Genomic DNA, 15,714 nt, shown 5'->3' with positions numbered 1-15,714 from the left:
TGCAAAATATGTTTTACATTTATGATCAGATCTGGAAAAGCTTTTTTAAGACTTGTGGATACTATTACTGAACAATATCGGAATTTTAATAGTGAGATATCGATTTATCGCTGTGTTTTTCAATATAACTAATTTGCTTTTTTTTGTAAGCTAAAATTTTTCAGAACGTAATGAAACATTTACTTACTTATACATTTGCTTATTTAAACGTAAACATTTACTTATTTAAACATAAACGCATTCTTCGTGAAAATTATAACTTATGTTATTCTTCTGAGAATTATAACTTATGTTGTTCTTCTGAGAATTATAACTTATGTTATTCTTCTGAAAATTATAACTTATGTTATTCTGTATTCTTATAATCAAGTATGTATTCTGAACAAAAAAATAATTAGAATCAATCGGTTTGTATCAGTACAAGTAATTCTAATTACCGAATTTAACTGATTCGAACCACTTGATGATTCGTTTCGCCAAACTCTATGTTCGCAAAATTGCGACTGTAGAGTTAAGAGAGACCTGTAGACTGAGAGAGAATGTGCACTGATACATGTTCTTGAACTGTGAAACATCTTCACAGCTGAGGTTTCACTCATTCAGTTAATCGCGATATTATTTCTGATATACATCTATATCGATATAAATATATCGATATATATCGACGTTTGTCATTGTAGATAATTATCGTATTTTTGATACATCATGAAAACTTGTTTTAAATATCGTTTTATCATTAATATTTTACGATGCTTCGATAAAGACCACATCTAGTGGAGGCTCTCGTTACAACGACGTGACTCGGAATAACGTGCCTTCTAAAACATAAATGTGTCTTGATCAATTTCTGCTGCCAACTGCAATAATGCTTCCAACTTAGTCGTCCGTGTTCCACAAATAAGTAATTTTAAAAACTAGAAAAGAATAATTAATAAAATTTAATTAATTATTTTAAGACTTGTCAATTTGCTCATTTCGTATTTTCATAGAAATGTGGCTTTGGAAAGCTTTTACGACTACATGATTTTTAGAGATGAGTTCTGGCTCACTTTTGGAGGTCAGAACCTGAAGAATTTTAATCCGAGCCCGAGATACATATACTAGTCAAAATTCTTAATGGTCCCATTAAAACATTTTTGTGGTTTATGTTGCTTTCAGTGCGATTCCTGATGGTCCAACATCATGTGATGGTCACTATCGTCCAACATTTTCCATTATGCTTTCATGGTTTTTGATATGCCAACATACTTCCATCATTCCATGATGGAAAATGCTATTTTAATCCTATGATGGTTAACCATAAAGAGAAGTTTGATTCTCATGGACCAACAGTTCAGGATGATCCGTGGTGGTTCCAATTATACATTTCCATGATGGGAATTCCTTTTGGTTCTCGGGATAATACAATAAAAAAATACTTGGGTTTTTATGTTGAACCTTTATAAATCAGCCTGAATTCTTACATTGGGGTGATGGTGGTTCATGATCATTCCAACATTTGATTTCTAAGGAACTATGATGGAAATTTCTGATGGTTCAGCATAAATAAGCCATCAAAACGAATTGCTATTCTTATGTTGGACTAGGCATAAATCAGTCCGAATTCCTACATTGGAGTGATGGTTACTTATGTTGGTTACTATCAAAAATATAATGGTTCATGATGGAATTATTAACGTTTACCATCAACGTTATATTGGTCAATCAATGGAAAAACATCAAAAATTTTGATTTGGGAGGATTACTTAGAGCCTAAATTCACCAGAGATTGAGGTATACCCGAATTATGCTGTCTTATCACTTAGACTAGGATGTTTAAATAAGGAAATTAGTCATTTAAACCTTTTTTTTTAGCACTAGCCAGTAAAAAAAGGAAGAAAAAAAACTGAATTGACTGAAACTTTAAAATGACTGAAACAAAAATTAAAAAAGAAAATTAAAATCTTGAAGTCATTTGACAAATAGTGTTAGCCTCAAAACGAAAAAGCACAGATAACTTTAATTTTTAATGCCTCATAATTTTTGCATTTTTTATTCTTAATCACTGAATCAATCGTTTGTTTAAAAGTGGTAATATGAAAATTTCATCAGTCCGAGCCCGAAATCTCTTTTTATTAAACGAGCCTGGCACTGGTGCATCTCTTGTGCTTCTACGTGATTTTGATTTATTTATTTTTTTTGTTGCTTTTTTTTGTTTTGGTCACATTATTTTACAGCGACTTGTATAATAACTCTTGTTTTTCGTTTTATGACAGCCATGCGTGGACTGGAGTTGAAGGGTGCTGTTGATAATTTGCTGAAGCGTTCAACGAGCGTAGACGAAACCACTCCTATTAATCTAGCCAAAAATAAAGTCGTCGATCACGGCACCATTCCAATGGATCGAACACTAAGCGCAGATGATATTTATCAAAGTTCGTGCAAGAAGAAGTACCACAGTGATTCTTCAGACGAACCAAAAAAGCAGGAAACTCGACAAGGCATGAGCTTATTGAGGAAACTGTGCTTCATATTGTCCTTCAATGGTGGAATTCTGTATATTGTTGCATTTGCTTGGCTGATACCTTGCTGGCTATCTCCGTGTCTGTTGGCGGAAGAAAAATGGACGTTGAATCTAACTAGTTTACGTAAGTACTAAAGCTAAATGACAGTTTTTAAACATATTTTATGAAATTAGAATAGTTGTTTGAAAACAATTAGGCTTTTATTTTATTTTGGTGATAAAACGCGATAAAACAGTCAAAATAATAAAATTACAATAGTGCAGAATGAGGGGAAAAAATTAATAGGAACAATTAAACATTTAGACATAATTTTTTAAAAGCATATTTTTTTTTAAATACATGTTAAAAATATCAAGATCTTTGGCTAGTCTGTTAAACGTTATAACATCTGTATAAAAAAATTTGTTACATAACAAAATGAGCTTTAAATAATTTTTAAATTCGTATATTGTGATTTTTTATAAATAACTAAATCGTATTTAAAATATCAGAGCAATCACTAATATATTTTTAAAAAAATATTTTCTTCAATCATATTTTAAATTTAAAGAGGGAATATTTTAGTTTTTCCCTTTTTACGGGCTTGCATTTTGTAATGCATTTCTATCCGGCAGAAGCTCATTATGAAAGTAATGTGCCCTATGGTTGTCGCTGAAGCTGCGACCAAATATTTTCTCCTTTTTAGAGTGTTCGAAATTTTTTTATATAGATAAAAAGATAAAATAATAACATAATGAAATAAAAGTAAAACTTTTTTTCACTAAATTTAATTTATGAAATAAGGCAGGTTGTTTTAAGAAGGCGAAATTTACACAGTTGAAATATATTTTTACCTCTCTTTGTCAGTCATAAGATCACCTAAACTTATACAAGCATCTAGTCCCTTTTTCAGAGCTCTATATTTTAACGGCCATGATAGGAATGCCCTGGTCAGACGACGTGGATAGAGCCCGAGCTGGTACCCCTCTCCAAACTTCCGCACCTCAAACAACGAAAGAACTTTCATCCACGACAGATTTAACTTACACCAGGCTATATAAACATGAGAGTGTTTTAGTATTCAACTCACAACACCTGCTGTTCAAAAATGTTATGGGCGCTACTATGCCAATTGCAATGGTTAAGGAGCCATGAAACAAAATTACCAGTCGCTACAACGCATATTTAATGTATTCGTGTTGAGAATAATAAAAAAAACACAATGTTTTGGTATTGTAAATGTGTAGATAAATTAATATTCGTCACTAAAATTTCATGTTCCTTACGCCAAGCGATAAAATGACAAAAACTGACGCGCCTAGCAATTAAAAATGTAGCGTTTTACAATATGCAAGAAGTGGTTTTGTCGTATAGTATTAATTCAATTTTCCAAAAACAGTGACAATATTTTAACGAGAAAAAAAATTTTTTTTTCTCAACTAAAACCTAATTTTAAATTTAATCACCGAGTTCAAAAACCGGTCATCTTCAACAAAATTAATTTTACAGGAGAAACAAAAAACTAAATAGTTAAGTATCAGCTTGATTTATAGAGCGTTTTTAGTTTTGATTTTAAAATATGGCTGATTACAAAATATGTTATTGTAATTGTACTATAAAAATCAATTTTTTAATTAAAAAAATAACTCTAATTTGGAGATGACCAGTTTCTGGAAAAAACCTTAAAACGATACTATAAATTATTTTTAGCAAGCAAAAATATTGATAATTTGTCATTTAGAAATGAAATAAAGACTTTATTTAAATCTTAGACTATATATTCATTGATATTTGTGTAGGTTTCAAAAATCCTTTGGATTATGTTTATCTGTGCTGGAGCACTTACGAATTTCTTCATAGAAAGACAAAAATTCTTTTTATTCATATTTTAAAAACTCTTATGTCAGCAGTTTTCATGTAGTTTATGGCAACTTTTCCAAAATATACTTTTAACTGGTTAAGGTACCTTTTTTAGAGTACTTTTTTGTACAGAGTAAATATTAATCTGCATAAATCTCCAATAGATGGAGATACTTCAACTTAACCAGGTGTAGTGCTTGTATAAGTAAAATTGCTAAATGTGACACTGTTCTCCTTTTTTGCTTTAGCTTGGAAGCACTTTGATAACACGTTTTTCTTATAATGCTCCAACCAAAAGCCTTTGAAATTAAGTATATTATCTAAAATTACTTTCTTTACAGTTCATAGTTACTTTTATTTCTCTTTATTTTCTTGCATATACCATCTAAAGACCTACCCTTTGAATCACTCATTGTGTGATATAAAGCTTCTACAAGATAACAAACCTAAACCAAATAATTGTTAGGTTATGCGGACAATTTCATAAGCAACGTCAGCCTTCTGGTGATATATTTCTAGGCTCTTTTGGAGAACAGGCCATCGCCAGAATATGACGCATTTTCAAACTAAATAAAAATTTCACTGCTCAAAAAAATTCTAAACCAGGTAGGAGAACATGAAATTTTTAAACCGGTTACACTTAAGAATACAAGATTTTTAATTATGAAAGAAAGTGGAGGCTAGTTTTCGGACTCATCGATTCAATGAAACTCGGTAGTTGTTTTAAAAACCTTTACGTTGTCCTTTTAACTGTTTATCCACTATTTCTAGAAGAAGCTTAAACAGTAATTTAAAATACTAACACCATCTAAATTGAACTTGTTAATCAATCGTTATATTTTAAGCTTGAATTGGTCCCACAATGGGACTGATCGTGAAGACACAGTTCTCAGTGTGACATCGAAGTCAAGAATCACGGGCTACTGTCAGTAAGCGGGTGGGTGACCACTTTGATCAGTCTGCGTAAGGACTCAGAGTGTGCGGTATAGGTCCTCGTTAAACTGCTCCCGTAAAGTGCTGACTTCTCTCGGGTTAAAGGGCTACCAAAGCAGGGGTGCCATCCCCTCTGCAGAGGATCAAAATTGTGATGGCATGTGTTCAGATCATCCTCAAGGATGTTTGCCAGACAATCGCTGATAGTCCATTGCGCAGCTCTAGATCGACGTAAATAAATTACTTATCTTTCAGCGTGAATAGTGATGTCTAAGATGACGTCACCAACCACAGGTAATCCATCAATGATCAATCAGTTACAGAGGGCAACCTATAGGAATATGTTTCTATTGGCCTTTGAGTATGACTCGTCTAATAGGAATGGTGCAAATGACAACTGATTTATTCAACTCAGTCATATAGCTCAACCTTTGGCTTGGACATCTCTATAACGATTAGATGATATTTTTTTTAAAAAAGTGCTGTTGCAATTAAGAAGTTTCCAATTTAAACTTTTTCATATTGCATGAAAATCATGCAATCTACTTGTAATTTGTAATACAATAATGAATATTTTTACTTCTAACTGTAACTTAAGATCTTTTTTAGAATTATCTACGAACCTGAGGACAAATACGCAAAGTAATCCAACATTGGTCATTTTCGGACACGTCAACGAAGATGGTGGAAAACTGAAATCTTTGACGGTTTCGAATGGAAAAGAAATGTGGAACAATACTTTGCCGGAAGAACCTTCCCAAGTTTTTTGTAATTTGAGAAGTAACTGTAAAATTTGTTTCGTGACTGGAAAGAGATTTATAGCTGCTGTTCATGCAGAGAATGGTAAGTAATAATCATAATCAGGACAAAACATGGTAAATTATTAAAATTGTTAATAATACATTTTTTGTAATAGACAGAATATGCATCTCAAAGTTACGCGATTTTCTCTTTCTCTCCACACTTTCTCCCTCTCCGTTAGAATGGTTTCGACAAATCTTGCTTTTTCTCCACCGCAGTACGTTTTAATAATCATTAGGGATACACTTGCGTGGGGGAAAAGCAATATTTTCCGAAACTATAGTAACGGAGAAGGAAAAAGTATGGAGAGTGGAGAAATCGCATAATCTTAAGACTCCTACTTTATATACGAAGAAAATAACTCAGGGTAAGTTATTGATTATTCCCTGAGTAGTGCTATGAGAAAGGCGAAAAAAGGGATCAAATCATTGATCAAGCGGAAGTTACATGCTGCAGAGAGATGACAGGAAGTACTCGTTATTTTAGGGTTTGTGTACGAACGGGTTTAAAAATATTGGCAAAGGTTAATCCTGACGTTTCATACAGTTGCATCATAGTAATTTTGCGGATATCTTTTAAGTCTTTTTTTTTTTTTATTTGTTTTGATAAAAACTGTATTTATATAATAAGCACGCGGTAATTTGAGAAACCTTGATTATTCATTTTTTTTTTTTAACTTTGACTATAAGGAATAGACTTATTCCGTTTTAAAAAAAAGAGATGTTTTTTTTCGCTAAAATGATTCGATCACTTTAACAACATATTGTGTTTCATATTGAATGCAGGATTTTATAGATTGTATATGGATTGGATATTGTATATTATGGAAATCTATCATTAATTACAATTTTACTTTGAAATGATTGTGTTATCAATTTATACTTTGTAAATTATGTTAAATTGAAAGAAATGAAATTTTATTTACCTTTACATCATTTTACACTTAGCATTATCGTTACCTTGGCGAACAATGAGCAAGTTAATAACTTTGGCCAAGTTAAAAACTAACTAAAATAACTTACAACAAAAAAATTTTCTTAAAATTTGGCGCATTCCGCGTTCAAAAATAACGACTTATGTTCTGAAACTTTATAAAAAGCATTAAACATAAACATCAAAATTTGAAGCCTTGGCAAATTTGTTTCTTTATTCTCAGAACCGATCTTAATAAGTTCTTAAAATATGATTCATTAAAATGCCATTTAACATGCTCTCCTCCCTCTAAGATGGGTGTTCAACAATAACCTCCATAATTGCATATTTTTAGAATCCTTTATGAAAATGAGGGTCAAAGAGTACACATTAAGGAAAGAAACACAAAAAAACTTTATTGAAATCTAACGAATCACCAGAAAGAAAGGCGGCACTGAAAGCATTAAAACCCGTTTGGTGTTTTCAGTATAGCCTTCCATAGGCATCTCAAAGTTTAAACAAGCAATCAAACTGGTTTTATTATTTTTCATCCCGGTTTCTTTATTAGTGATTCGATTCGATTTCGATTGTGTTTTTGTGTCTCCCTAGCCTAAACAATAAATTGACACCCTCAGTGTGCAAATGTTTCGCTTTCATAAGTATTTTGACAATCTACATTAAAGGTAATCGTGAGCACTGAGATCTTTTGCATTCGATACAAATTAAACTATTAATACAATTTTCTATATTTATTCCAGTATGATACGTAGTATATTATTGAGAATGTTCCAAATAGGAGATATTCTACATTCACTGGTGAATGTCAACTCATACCAAATACGTCGGTAGAAGTTCGAATATTAGATTACATTCCTGTACATTCAGACTATCACTGGTGTATGAGTCGATATCAATCATCGTGGTCAATTCCGAGCAAATGTATATGGGTCAGTGGCAATTAACCTTAAAAAAACATCAGTTTAGGAAATACCAGGCAGTGTCTCTTTTCCTTAAAAATCAGTTTTAAGGAATACCATCAGGCAGAGTCTCTTTACCTTTAAAATGCAATAGTGTAAGGAATACCAGACAGTCTCTTTACTTAAAAAAAATAAGTGTGTTTTTGACTTTAAAAAGCATCAATGTAGGTTTTCTTCTGCGATATTTGCTTACGTAAATGAGAGACATAGATATCTAGCACATACAATAAACAACTAAATAAATGTTGAATGAACATTCTCCGGGTTTCGTACCTTCACGGTTAACATATACATTATAAAATCACCGCCAGACCTATTTGTTTTCAATAAGTGTAGTTTCGCATCTGTCAGGAAGGCATAGCTCAACGACCTATTGATCTTCCCTTTATTTTCTTTTTATTTCCCTCCTTTTTTTTGGTAAATCTAATTTATGATACTATTTGATATTATATTAGAAAAGTTGGAACTTTTGAGTTTGGCATAGTTAATCATTTTCACCTCCTACGCGATCAAAAATTTACATTCAATCCTTCGCTTCCATAATTATTATAAAAAGTCGTATGAAAAAGGTAATGTATAATGACGTAATGTACAATATCTTGTATTATTTATCAGTATCTTTACTTTAATGCTGATAAATAATATAAAATGTTTATGAAAGATGTTTCTAATAAATCTTCGAGCTGAACTCTATAATCTGTCTCAACCATAAACATAAATAATAATAAAAAAAAACAATCTAAGCAGTTTTTTATATTTAGTCAATCACTAAATGCTTTAAGTGTGTTAATGAGGTAATGTACAATATCTTGTATTATTTATCAGTATCTTTACTTTAATGCTGATAAATAATATAAAATTTTTATAAAAAAAGATGTTTCTAATAAATCTTCGAGCTGAACTCTATAATCTGTTTCAACCATAAACATAAATAATAATAAAAAACAATCTAAGCAGTTTTTTAATATTTAGTCAAACACTAAATGTTTAATGTATGTTGTTTCAGGCTCTATCATTTGGAATCAGACTATTATGACTGATGAACCAATAAGCACACTTTTCCTCACCCAAGAAAAGCATAATCGAACTTACCTCGTCGGTATTTCCCATTCTAACTTGCATTTATTTGTTCCTGAAGACGGGCAACAAGTAGCCATAGCTACGCTGCCGTGCTCTTGGACTGTGTTAATTAAAGTTGCTGGCCCATGGTATTCTTCTAAGACTGGATTTGTTTGGGCTCTAGTCTGCCAATCTAACGATGGTGTTGGTAAGTTCTATAATTATTCTACCCTCATAAAATAATGTTACATGAATGATCCCAAAAAAACTGCAGCTGAGATATATATGGGTGATTCTTTTTAAACATGACAATTCGGACCAAAAAATTTCTTCAAATTTAAAGTGTTCAAAATAATCTAAATTTTTTTTGTATACTTCTTCACACTTATTAATATCTTACAGGCAGCAGTGTAGTTTATTGACATTTACTCGAGAAAATAAAATAGAAATTCATCAAATCTTGAATGCCAGAAAAATGACATATTAGCTTAGAAGTTTAAAAAACAGTCATTTTAAGTTAATAGTAAGTAACTCAACTTAAGCCTTTATGTTAGATGGACCATAAATTGCTTATATTAATTATTTTTATCCACTGTAGAAAGAATCAAATTTTTTTCTGTTGCTGATATGTACAGAATAAATTTGTGTATAATAATCAATCATTAAATAAATAAATAACTGAGTACATCCAACCATATTACAATCATACATAAACTTGGTATTAGGTTAATATTTGCTTTTCCTCCTTACAGTATTAGCAGTTTAAAAAAAATTCGGTAACGCTTCAATGTCCTGGAATTCATAAACCAGGAAAATAACAGCCAGGATAATGACAAATTCGTCATTTTATAGCATATAGTTTTACTTTAATTTAATATTTTGGCCTAAGACGTTTACATTCTGCAGAAAACAACAGGATTTCTTAAAATAACTCAGATAAATCTATGTAGTTTATGTTATTAATGATTTCAAGAAGCCAGGAAAATGACAACACAAAANAGTTTAGGAAATACCAGGCAGTGTCTCTTTTCCTTAAAAATCAGTTTAGGAAATACCAGGCAGTGTCTCTTTTCCTTAAAAATCAGTTTAGGAAATACCAGGCAGTGTCTCTTTTCCTTAAAAATCAGTTTAGGAAATACCAGGCAGTGTCTCTTTTCCTTAAAAATCAGTTTAGGAAATACCAGGCAGTGTCTCTTTTCCTTAAAAATCAGTTTTAAGGAATACCATCAGGCAGAGTCTCTTTACCTTTAAAATGCAACAGTGTAAGGAATACCAGACAGTCTCTTTACTTAAAAAAAATAAGTGCATTTTTGTCTTTAAAAAGCATCAATATAGGAAATACCGGAGAATGGTTTTCTTCTGCGACATTTGCTTACGTAAATGCGAAACATAGATATCCAGCACATGCACTAAACAGCTATATAAATGTTGAATGAGCGTTCCTAGTCGCTAAATGTGAACATATACATTTTAAAATCACCGCCAGACCTATTTGTTTTCAATAAGTGTAGTTTCGCTTTTGTCAGGTAAGCATAGATCAACGACCTATTGATCTTCCCCTTATTTTCTTTTAACTTCCCTTCTTTTTTTTGGTAAATCTAATTTATGATACTCTTTGACATTATTATATTAGAAAAATGGAAGATTTTGAGTTTGGCATCGTATAATCATTTTCACCTCCTACGCTGTTAAAAATTTCCATTCAATCCTTCGCTTCCATAATTATTTTAAAAAGTCATATGAAAAACGTAATGTATAGTATAATGAGGCAATGTACAATATCTTGTATTATTTATTAGTATCTTTACTTTAATGATGATAAATAATATAAACTGTTTATAAAAGATGTTTCGGATAAATCTTCGAGCTGAACTCTATAATCTGTCTCAACCATAAACATAAGTAATTAAAAAAAAAACAATCTAAGCAGTTTTTTATATTTAGTCAATCACTAAATGCTTTATGTTAATGAGGCAATGTACATTTGTACAATGTACATTGTATTATTTATCAGTATCTTTACTTTAATGCTGATAAATAATAAAAAATGTTTATGAAAGATGTTTCTAACAAATCTTCGAGCTGAACTCTATAATCTGTCTCAACCATAAACATAAATAATAATAAAAAAACAATCTAAGCAGTTTTTAATACTTAGTCAATCACTAAATCCTTTAAGTATGTTAATGAGGTAATGTACAATATCTTGTATTATTTATCAGTATCTTTACTTTAATGCTGATGAATAACATAAAATGTTTATGAAAGATGTTTCTAATAAATTTTCGAGCTGAACTCTATAATCTGTCTCAACCATAAACATAAATAATAAAAAAAAACAATCTAAGCAGTTTTTCATATTTAGTCAAACACTAAATGTTTAATGTATGTTGTTTCAGGCTCTATCATTTGGAATCGAACTATTATGACTGATGAACCAATAAGCACACTTTTCCTCACCCAAGAAAAACATAATCGAACATACCTCGTCGGTATTTCCCGTTCTAACTTGCATTTATTTGTTCCTGAAGACGGACAACAAGTAGCCATAGCTACGCTGCCTTGCTCTTGGACTGTGTCAATTAAAGTAGCTGGCCCATGGTATTCTTCTAAGACTGGATTTGTTTGGGCTCTAGTCTGCCAACCTAATGATGGTGTTGGTAAGAACAATTTTTCCACTCTCACAAAATAATGTTAAGTAAATAAACCCAAAAAAAAAAAAAACTACAGCTGAGATAGGGTAAACTAACCAGTGAAGGAACACTTAAGCTTCGCTTGCTTTTTAAAACATCATATTAATTTCAAAATTCGTAATTTTAGTTAAATGACAGAGTCAACATATTTGTTACTAATTGCAAATTATGTTAAAAAATTGTAGAGAACTTACATAATATTGTTTTAAAGTTTTGGAGGTTCAAATAACAAGTAGTAAGAAGACCAAGTGAAGGAACAGCTCTTACCAGTGAATGAACATCCAGTAAAGGAACACTTAATTTTGGTTATTTTAAATGCTCTTTATGATTTTATAAGCCATACAAATATTTAGAAACAAGACTATTCTTGAAAATATAACATATATGACATATAAAGGAACATGCCTGTTCCCTCACTGGTTAGAAGCTGTTTTTCGAATTTTTAACATACTTTTGATGCGGAACATCACTAAAGGTACAAGAAAATTAAAGTTTATCTTTTATTTTCATTAAGCAGTAAAAAAACCAGTAAAGAAACACTTGTTCCTTCACTGGTTTTTCATCGTTTGGTGATCCAGTGAATCTCAGTGATCTTTATTATGCTATGATGCTTAAAAAAATAAAACATAACTTCAATAACTATATTTTGAATTCTTATTTTCACAGTGAGAAAAATAAAACTATTACATGTAATTAATTCTACTTCAAACATATAAATATAAACGCTCACCTTATAATTCTTTCAAAGAAACAAGGTGTTGCAGAGATAATAACAAATTCAGAAATTTTTCTAGAGAAGTCTATTTAACCAGGTAATCCAAAACATTGCTAGATGACTTCCTATTGTTTGGCAGTAAGCTATTGTTACCAATCAATCTAAAGAAAAACTTTCAAATTCATATTTTTAATCAATATATATGAAATGTTCCTTCACTGGGTAGTTTCTTCACTGGGTAGTGTTCCTTCACTGGGTAGTGTTCCTTCACTGGTTGGTTTACCCTATATGGATGATTCTCTGGAAATATGACAATTCGGAACAAAAAATTTCTTCAAATTTAAAGTCTTCAAAATAATTTAAATTTTTTTGTGTATTTATTTAGTTACACTTATTAATATCTTACAGACAGCAGTGTAGGACATTTCCTCAAGAAAACGAAAGTAAATTAGAAATGCATTAAATTTTGAATGACAGGAAAATTAAATATTAGCTTAGAAGTTTAAAAAACAGTGATTTCAAGCTTAATAGTAAGTAACTCAACTTAAGCCTTTATGTTAGATAGACCATGAATTACTTAAATTAATTATTTCATCCACTGTAGAAAAAATCAAAAATGTTTTTGTTGCTGATACGTACAGAATAAAATTGTGTATAATAATCAATCATTAAATAAATATAAGTAGCTTTGATTACATTCACGCATATTACAATCTTGTACAAACTTGGTATTAGGTTAATATTTGTTTTCCCTCTTTACTATATACTGTTTATAAAATTTTCTGGTAACACGTCAATGTCCTGTGTTTCGTAAGTCAGGAAAATGACAGCCAGGATAATGACAAATTTGCCCTTTTATAGCATTTAGCTTTAATTTTTACATTTTGGCCTAAAACGTTTACATTCGGCAGAAAGCAGAATTTTTTGAAATAACTGAGATAAATCTATGCAGTTTATGTAATTAATGATTTCAAGAAGACAGGAAAATGACAACATAAAAACCTACTCACCTTGAAAAATTGTTTGAAATAGATTTTGAACCAGAAAGTTGGTTCTTTATTCACGCAATAAGACATGTTCAGATAGGATGGTATTCAAAGCAATCTATTAACATAAGATATTGATTGCTTGCGCTATCTATTTTGGTTATAAATCACTAAATAAAAGTAGCTAGGAAAATGACAGAATTTAGTGTGACAAACAAATAATTGACAGAAAAAATTATTTTCAACAAAGTTTTTGTAAATAATACCCTCTGCGTATACTCTATTCTAGAAATGCTTACAACGGTTGAGATAAAAAAAAATTAGATATTGAATAATTAATGGGAAGTTTTGAAGCTAGTTAGTATTGGAAATATTGTTTGTCACATACCAGGAAAATGACATTTTGAAATTCAATTGAATTTTTTAAATTTACAAAACAGTCAATGCTAATGCAAAGTCATTTTAAAATGCTAACAGCAATGCTATTTATGAATTTTTTTTTTAAATTTCTTTTAGTAGCATAGTATTGGATCTTGGAACAAGGTACTGTAAATTGTCATATTTCGTGAGAATCATCCATATACTTGATAATATAAAACTTCATTTACTTCAAAAACAGTGATATGGTGCGGCTTATTTTATTGACTCATGTATAAAAAACACCAAAAACAAATTCATAACTAGACCAGATATAGCGCAAGGACTGCAAATTTAACTGACGGAAATAAAACCTAATTTAATATCATTAATGATAAAAAGATGAAAAATCTTCATTCCTCTAATTAAATATTTTAAAAATAGTTTATACAGGTTATAACTTTCACAATTACCTTAACTTTATTTATTAAATCGGAGTTCCACCGAAAAACTTTGATTATTTAGGGTTCCGTAGCCGAAAAAAAATGGAGAAGCCCTGGTGTTGATCCTGGTGCAGAAAAATGGAAGTAATCCCGTATTCATTATTTTGTTCCAGATGCTTTCACATTTTTTGAACGAGACCTGTTAGATTTCTCAGAGAACGATGAGGATTTAGAGAACCTAAGAGTGAATTTTAAACCTATATTCAGGTAAGTTAGATTTCATTTTAATTAAAGTGAGAGTATTAAGTGTCTACAACCGTTTAAGTTTCCTCATGGAACTTTTTTTGCTTGAAACTTAAATTTCAAGGTGGAGTGGTGCTATTTAATTATGTATAAAAAATTCAAACTTTATATGTATATATAAAGTTTATATGTAAGTATAAAGTGTATATGTTATATATAAACCCCGTTGATTATATATTAATTCGCTAAGAGTTTTATTCCATATTTTCTGAGAATTAATTACAGTATATCATTAAAGTTACCTAAATCTTTATAATAATTATATTTTGTTTTACACGCATTATAATTGAATATTTTTCGATTTGATATTTCTGCTATTTTTAAGTTATCAGCAAGTTTTTACTTTATCTTTATATTCAAAATTAGATTAATATGTGCAGCAATATTTTAAAGTACGAAATCAGACACAAAAATGTACTATATATATGCCTTTTTACTTTAACAAATTTTGTCTTTTAATTGGATATTTAGCACTCAAAATGTGACAGGTAGCCACATTTTAAGTGTTATGGTCTCCATTATTCAGACTAGGGAATGGTTTGAAATATGAAGCCATCAAATTAAATATCACAATTAATAGGCAACTCAAATATTTAAAAAAAATCTATTAGATCTTTTTATATAATTTGCACGTGATTTTTAAATTTAAATTCCGGAGAACTATAAAACTTCTTACACACACAAAAAATTAATAAATCAGATACAATTGGCATTTGTTCTGTATCATTGTTTATATTCATTTGACAATATATATTTTTTACTGCTATTTAATTTTCGATAACTAATAACTTTGTACTCGAAGCAATAAAAAAAAACAATCTAAGCAGNGAAAAAAATCCCCATGAGTAACTATTTCAATTCAAGAATATTAATAACGCAAGACAATAGCATTCAGTAAATTTAATAAGCTTTCTTCAAAGTCCTTTTACATAAATTCTCAAACTACAATAAATTTTAAATTCCAAACACTAAAATTTTAATATGCTATAAAACTAGCAAAACAAAATAAAATCCAATTTATATATTTTGAACTGTAATCCCAAGCGTTTACAGTTAAACAAATATCTCTTCACGGAGCTTAGTTGCGAACAATAACATAGTAAGATGATGAATATAAACAAACATAACATTTTTCTGCACCATTCTTTATTTTTAATATTCTAATCTTTCCCCACTGGAGTTCAACCTCTTG

At 30.2% G+C, this 15,714-nt stretch overlaps 1 protein-coding gene across 8 annotated transcripts in view; it reads left to right on the top strand.

Moving 5' to 3' along the window:
• The window catches only part of LOC107455557 (uncharacterized), an 84,523-nt gene that overhangs the window by 47,856 nt on the left and 20,953 nt on the right, over window positions 1–15,714 (top strand). For 4 of the 8 annotated variants that reach the window (XM_043040492.2, XM_071185945.1, XM_071185943.1 and 1 more), the window contains exons 2-5: window positions 2,256–2,627; window positions 5,886–6,119; window positions 8,973–9,233; window positions 14,393–14,486. In XM_043040492.2, coding sequence (XP_042896426.1) covers window positions 2,256–2,627; window positions 5,886–6,119; window positions 8,973–9,233; window positions 14,393–14,486 — 961 coding nt within the window. Of the gene's footprint in view, window positions 1–2,255; window positions 2,628–5,885; window positions 6,120–8,972; window positions 9,234–11,424; window positions 11,686–14,392; window positions 14,487–15,714 lie in introns of all 8 variants that reach the window. The other 4 variants (XM_043040491.2, XM_043040496.2, XM_043040493.2 and 1 more) reach the window with 1 other exon arrangement.

The sequence above is a fragment of the Parasteatoda tepidariorum genome, chromosome 9 (assembly GCF_043381705.1).
Source record: "Parasteatoda tepidariorum isolate YZ-2023 chromosome 9, CAS_Ptep_4.0, whole genome shotgun sequence".
In the NCBI taxonomy this organism is placed as follows: domain Eukaryota; kingdom Metazoa; phylum Arthropoda; class Arachnida; order Araneae; family Theridiidae; genus Parasteatoda; species Parasteatoda tepidariorum.
This window is presented reverse-complemented; position numbering and strand designations above follow the sequence as displayed.